Genomic DNA, 6,128 nt, shown 5'->3' with positions numbered 1-6,128 from the left:
CTGGGATGGGCAGTTTTATCGCCCCACAGCCGAGGCCAAGCTGGGAGAGCCGGGAGGAAGCAGCCTGGAGAGGGCAGGGCATGCGTGGCGGGGGAGGGGGCACGGCGGCAGCAGGAGGGCTCGTCCTGGCACGGAGGAATGAACGAATGCTGGGCAGGTCCTTCGGGATGTGGCAAGAGGCGGGAGCTGGGGGCATGGAGGAGGGCTGAGGGGGTGGGCAGAGGGAATCAGGGGCCAGGGAAAGGCTGCAGGGCTCCCTGGCCTTGGAGAAGCAACTCTCCTGCCTCGTTCTCTGGTCGGGGTCAGGTGGGAGGGCTGCAGCGGGGGGGCCCTTGGCAACTTGTGGGACCACATAGCCCCAGATGTGTCTGACCAGCACTCCCCCACCTCTTTTGTTTTGTTTTGAATGCTTTTTGCCAGGGAGGAGTTGCTGTGCTCATTTTGCCCTAGTCCTCACCATTCCTTCCTGCCCCTCCTTACTCATTTATGAATCTACCTGGCCACGACAGACACCAGATTTTGTGACCCTGCCTAAGAGACTCCAGAGGCACCTTTCGGGGGCCATAATCATTCTCTGATGCTGAGCCCCAAGGGCCCTCCAAGACATTTTCTGTCCTCCTCAGCCATCCCTCTGCGTCCTGAGGAGCAAACCTGGCTCTGACTGGCTCAGCCTCCTTAAGTCTCTGCTCCAAATGTCCTTTCAAAATGGAAATGCTGGACCACTCTCCCCTGAAGGGTGCAAAGAGTTTTAGGTAAACGCCAGAAACATCAGACCTTCGCAGGATCCCCTCCGTAGGCTCTCCCCAAAGGAGTCACAGCAACCCTTCACCTCCCATCTTCCCAGCCCCCTCCTCAGCCCCACAGGTACCTGTGGTCATCAATGCAGGCTTGTTGATGGCAGTCAGGAGGACTGACCTTGTGGGACCCTGGACAACCTGTGCCCTCGGGAGCCCCACTTTGCATGGTGGCAGCAGGCAGGTTGGAGGAGGCCACCTCTGCGGTGGCTTCCAGCGCCCACATTCAGTTTCGCTTTTTTACCGTCTAAAGTCCACACCAGGGCCCCAGCCCCTCTTCCTGGAGCCTCCTTCTCAGCCAAGCCCCAGCCTGCCTCCTCCCCACTGACCCCCAGACCCCCTGACCAGGGGGCCACAGGTGGCAGCCTCCGTCTGCTTGCCTAGTTTCAAGCCACCTCCCCAAACCCAGGTGAGTCAGGGCTGTCTGGGGTACCCACAGCCCAGGGACCCTGATCACTCGGGGACCCTCCTCCCCTTCCCCATCTTCAAACAACTCCCAGGGCAAGCCACGCAGGAAAACCGCAGGGTGTTTTGTTGAAGAGTTCATTATAATTTTATCAATCAAATTCTTAGAAGAGGGAAAAAGTCTGCTCTCGCCACCCTCCCCCCTCACTGCCCCCCCCTTCACTCTCACTTTCTTCCATTCATAATTTCCTATGATGCACCTCAAACAACTTCCTGGACGGGGATCCCTGCTAAATATAGCTGTTTCTCTCTCTGTCTTACAACACAGGCTCCAGTATATAAATCGGGCAAATTCCCCATTTGAGCATGAACCTCTGAAAACTGCAGGCATCTAAGGTCTCCTCCAAGGCCCTCTGGAGTCCAGCCCATAATGAAGGTCTTGGCGGCAGGTAAATCCACCCGCCCCGCGCCGGCTTCCGCGCCCCGCCACGGGCGCAGCGGCAACTTGGGGCACTTGGCGATCGTGAGCGGGACACCCACTCGCCGCAGACACACGGACACTTGGGGCGCCCGCGCAGCCCGCCGGGCCGCCGGAGGCGCTGGGTGGCGGCCGGGAGCGAGAGCAGGCACATGGTCCCGGCACCGCGCGCCCAGCCCGCCCTGGGGCCCGCAGGTTGGCGGGCAAGGGAGGGTGCGCCGCAGCCTTCCTCCTCCTCCTCCTCCTCCTCCTCCTCCTCCTCGCTCCGCCGGCTCTCCTGCTGCTCTTCCAGCTCAGCTTTCTCCGGGACTCACCCTCCTTCTTTTTTCTTTCTTTCTTTCTTTCTTTCTGTCTTAACGCTTTCTCTTTTCCAACCGCGTCCCGGGCTGCTCCCTGGGAGGGGCGCCGGCCTCTGAGCAGCTTGCAAACTCCGGCCCGGGACGGGAGCAGGTGCCGCCTCCATCTGCTAGTGTCTGGAAAGCTGTGGTCTGTGCTAGGTGAGCCTGGGATGTGGGGGCCCCCCAGCCATCGGGGGCCTCAGCACTGCCGGGGGATGCTGGGAGGCACAGGGGACCCAGAAGTGAACTTGAGGCTGCCACTGTCCCAGGAGGGGAACCGGCTCCTGCGCGCCACCCTTTCCCTCAACCTCATCGGTTCTCCAGCCTCACAGGTCCACCGACCCCAGCCCTTGATGCTTGGGTCACCTGGAAAGCAAGGGGGGGTGGGGGGAGGCGGAAAGCAGGCGCCCTGGGCGGGGAGGGGCGATCCTGGACAGGCCCGGACAGCTCTCAGCTCTCCTGTCACCTTTCACTTTCCTTCCTCCCCCGCCCACCTGGCTGCGTGCGACATTTTCCCTTTTTTCTTTCCTGGTTGCACCATTCCTTTGCCCTCCCGAAGGCTCTGGGGGACTGAGGGACCCCAGGATTCTCCTTGTCCTAACCCACAACCTGGAGCAAGGACCAGTAGACAGGAGTGGGAGGGCGTGGAGGCCAGGAGCAGTACAGAGTGGGATAGGAAGTTTTGAAGAATGACTTGGGAATGGAGGGGGGAGCAGAACTGCAGAACTGGGGTGGAGTTGAGGGTCCTAGAAGGGTAGTGGCCACATTTGGAGAAGGATAACCACAGAATCAGGGGACAAAGGGCCCAGTGAGCCAAAATCATGTGACAGCTTTGGGAGATGAGGGTCAGCAGAAACCCCCCCTCTCCCCGTGGTCCCCTAAGAAGCCCACTCTGGGAGATTGAAGCGTGAAGTAACACTTAGGAATCTGGACCATCCTGGGAGGTGGGGAGGTAGGGGCTGCTCTTTTCCTTGAGACCTGCTGGGGCTGGGGCGTGGTACCCTCCAGCCAGAGGCCAGGATGGTGTCACCCTGGACCCAGCTCCCACCTGGTAGAAACAGCTCACATCCTGCCCCCTTGCTCCTGTCAGGAGACAGCAGGGAGTGATAGATGGGAGTGAAGCGGAGACAGAGGGTTAGAGCTCTGGAGAGAGGGGGACAGAGAAGCAGATTTGGTGACATCGTGAAAGTAAGGAACAGCCATGCTGGGCGAAGAGAGAGCTGGAGGCTGAGAGGGGACACTGGTGTCCCTGAGGGAGACGAGGCGCATCCTCCACCATGAGACCCCTTGCCCACCCCCCCACCTCCCTGCTCATGGCTCCCTCCTGCCTGTTCCCAGGAGTTGTGCCCCTGCTGCTGGTTCTGCACTGGAAACACGGAGCAGGGAGCCCCCTTCCCATCACCCCTGTCAACGCCACCTGTGCCACACGCCACCCATGTCACAGCAACCTCATGAACCAGATCAAGAACCAGCTGGCGCAGCTCAACAGCAGTGCCAAAGCCCTCTTTATTCTCTACGTAAGTCTCCCCCCAGGGTACCAAGGAAGAAGGGAGGGAGGGGCTGGGCTTTGCTGCAGGGACCTGGGCTGGCGGGGCTGCAGGGAAGGGAAGGGAGGGGGACTGGTCCCACCACACCCAGACGCCCTCAGTTTCCTCCCCACCCCCTGGCCCAGTCTCCGCCACTTGCCTAGGATGCCCAGTTAGATAGGGGCAGAGCTGCCTGGAGAAGGGGGTGCCTGGCACTTTTAGCCTTGAGATTCTTCCACCTTGTGGAGGGAGAGGCCGATAAGAGACAGAGAAGGAGGCGGTGAGGTGGACGGCAGGGTGCTGTTGGGAGAGACGGCGGGTTGTGGTTGACAGGGGTGCAGAGCCGCCCAGGAAGAGGGTGAGTGCAGTGGGTGAAAGGGCAAGTGTGTGTGGTGCACACGTTGGAGGTGAGACTCAGTGTTTTCCTTTCTGTCCCCATGTGGTCCTGATGATTGTGATGAGGAGGATAATTCCTTGCATGGTACAGGCCTGGATGCTTTACCAAGGGAATCCACACCCACAATTACTTCAGGCTCTCAGGACAGTCCCGAGATGCCTACAGGGCAAGTGATTGGGTCCTCATGCCACTGTGTTTGGGGTGTGGGGACTGAAGCCCAGGAGCTGACCCAGAGGCCTGGTGGCAGGGCTGGAACACCCATCCCTGGCTCCCATGTCACCTCCCCTCCGCCCCTCTGCTCCTCAGTACACAGCCCAGGGGGAGCCGTTCCCCAACAACCTGGACAAGCTGTGCAGCCCCAATGTGACCGACTTCCCGCCCTTCCACGCCAATGGCACGGAGAGGGCCCGGCTGGTGGAGCTGTACCGCATCATCGCGTACCTGGGCGCCTCCCTGGGCAACATCACGCGGGACCAGACGGTCCTCAATCCCAGCGCCCACAGCCTGCACAGCAAGCTGAACGCCACGGCGGATGTCATGCGGGGCCTCCTCAGCAACGTGCTCTGCCGCCTGTGCAGCAAGTACCACGTGGCACGTGTGGACGTGGCCTACGGCCCAGACACCTCAGGCAAGGACGTCTTCCAGAGGAAGAAGCTCGGCTGTCAGCTCCTGGGGAAGTATCAGCAGGTCATGGCCGCGGTGGCCCAGGCCTTCTAGACAGGAGGTCTCACAGTGCACAGTGACCTGAGATCTTAGACTTAGGTGGCTCTCAAACTGTGGCCGGGGCCCAGAGCAGTGCCAAAGCCAAGTGGGGGCTGCTCGCAGACCCCGAGGGCTTCCTGGCCAGTCTATTCCCCTCCAGGGTGGGCTGTGATGAAGCCAAGCAGAGCCAAAGCTCCCAGAGGGAGAACCTACATATGGCACCGACTAGAGGAAGGCGCCCCTTCTTCTGGGATACTGCAGCCAGGCACCCGGTGTCAGGCTGGATTTCGGCCCCTTCTCGTCCCCTCAGCCAGGGTCTTTGTGAGCAAACCACACAAGTTGCCTCCAGCGACCCTGACCACGGGGCAAGGCAGCAGGGGTCAGGGGCATTGCCTGGCCCCCAACAGAATGACGACTATCAGTGCCTTCGCTGCCCCTTCGGTAGACCTCGAAAGGTCTGGTTGGACCTCAGGCAGCCCAGAGGGGCTGGGATCCTGAAGGATCCTTGGCGCCTACAAGTATGGTGAGTGGAAGGCTAGAAAGGGAACTCTGGTTTGAGATGCTGCCTTGTCTTGGGCGTGATTGGAGAGCTCAGGCCTAGGACTGTCAGGTGGAAGGTTCCAGAAGGATGTCGCTGGCCTTCAGCCTCCTGGGGAGGCAGAGAGGCCACCTTCAGGCCTGGGAAGGAAGACAGGCCCTTGAAAGTCTTGACGGGCCCTTCTTCCTTGAGCCCGCAGTCTGTCCTGCTGTCCCGGTGGCTGGGGTCTGGTGGCTGGACCTGGAGGTGGGGTGTGGGGAGGTGGGCGGGTTGTAAAGTCAGGTGAGGGGGTTCTGAGGGGACCCAGAGTCTTGTGGGCAAGGGTCTGTAAGGGAGGGGTGGATGCAGTAGTTCAGAGTGGCAGCTCACATCTGAGGCCCACAGAGGCCCCGTGAGGTCACACAAAGGTACTTGAGGGGCGCCAGAGGCCATCGCTGGACCCCGGAGCAAGGGGACAGCAGAAGTTGAGGTCAGGGTCTCAGGAAGCCTGAGATCCAAGGGTGCTGTGTGTCTGACCCAGCATGATTGTCTATTTATTTTGATGCCCTATTTATATTAACTTATTGGTGCTTTAAATAGCAAAGTTAATGCCCCTTTCCCTGCTCCCTCTCCAACAGAAATAATATGATGGCTCCTTCTGCAGGAGCCGGGGCCAGGCCTTAGCAGGGCCTGGTCTGGAAGTCGAAGATGTTACAAGTGGGATAAGCCTTATGGGTGAGGCTCATAGAAGGGTCAGGAGCTGAGAGAACTGGTCAGTCTGGGAGGGGACGGGGGACCCGGCTCCAACCCCCACCCTAACGGTAACTGGCTCTGGGGCTATCGGGACCCTGGCTGCAAGGCAGGCTGGGCCAGTTTGTGGAGTGGCCAAGGGGCCTTTTCCCAGGGCCACCATGTTGCTTGGCTCCAAGGGGCCCATTCAACACTGTGTTGTCCAGCGCCCCCTGGAACTG

At 60.3% G+C, this 6,128-nt stretch overlaps 1 protein-coding gene across 1 annotated transcript; it reads left to right on the top strand.

The window, feature by feature from the left end:
* Positions 1–1,480: 1,480 nt before the first annotated feature.
* LIF (LIF interleukin 6 family cytokine) lies at positions 1,481–5,758 on the top strand. The gene is made up of 3 exons (XM_007461185.1): positions 1,481–1,648; positions 3,354–3,532; positions 4,245–5,758. The coding sequence occupies exons 1-3, from the start codon at positions 1,630–1,632 to the stop codon at positions 4,653–4,655; spliced, it is 609 nt and encodes a 202-aa protein (XP_007461247.1). The 5' UTR covers positions 1,481–1,629; the 3' UTR covers positions 4,656–5,758.
* The last annotated feature ends 370 nt before the right edge of the window (positions 5,759–6,128 follow it).

Source organism: Lipotes vexillifer, unplaced genomic scaffold (genome assembly GCF_000442215.2).
Source record: "Lipotes vexillifer unplaced genomic scaffold, Lipotes_vexillifer_v1.1 scaffold691, whole genome shotgun sequence".
Lineage (NCBI taxonomy): Eukaryota > Metazoa > Chordata > Mammalia > Artiodactyla > Lipotidae > Lipotes > Lipotes vexillifer.
Note: the sequence above shows the minus strand (reverse complement) of the source record. Positions and strands in the feature narration are given on the sequence as shown.

Coding starts and splice junctions, on each gene's coding strand:
- LIF (XM_007461185.1), top strand. Junction 3,533..4,244: donor AAGCCCTCTTTATTCTCTAC/GTAAGTCTCCCC, acceptor TCTGCTCCTCAG/TACACAGCCCAGGGGGAGCC.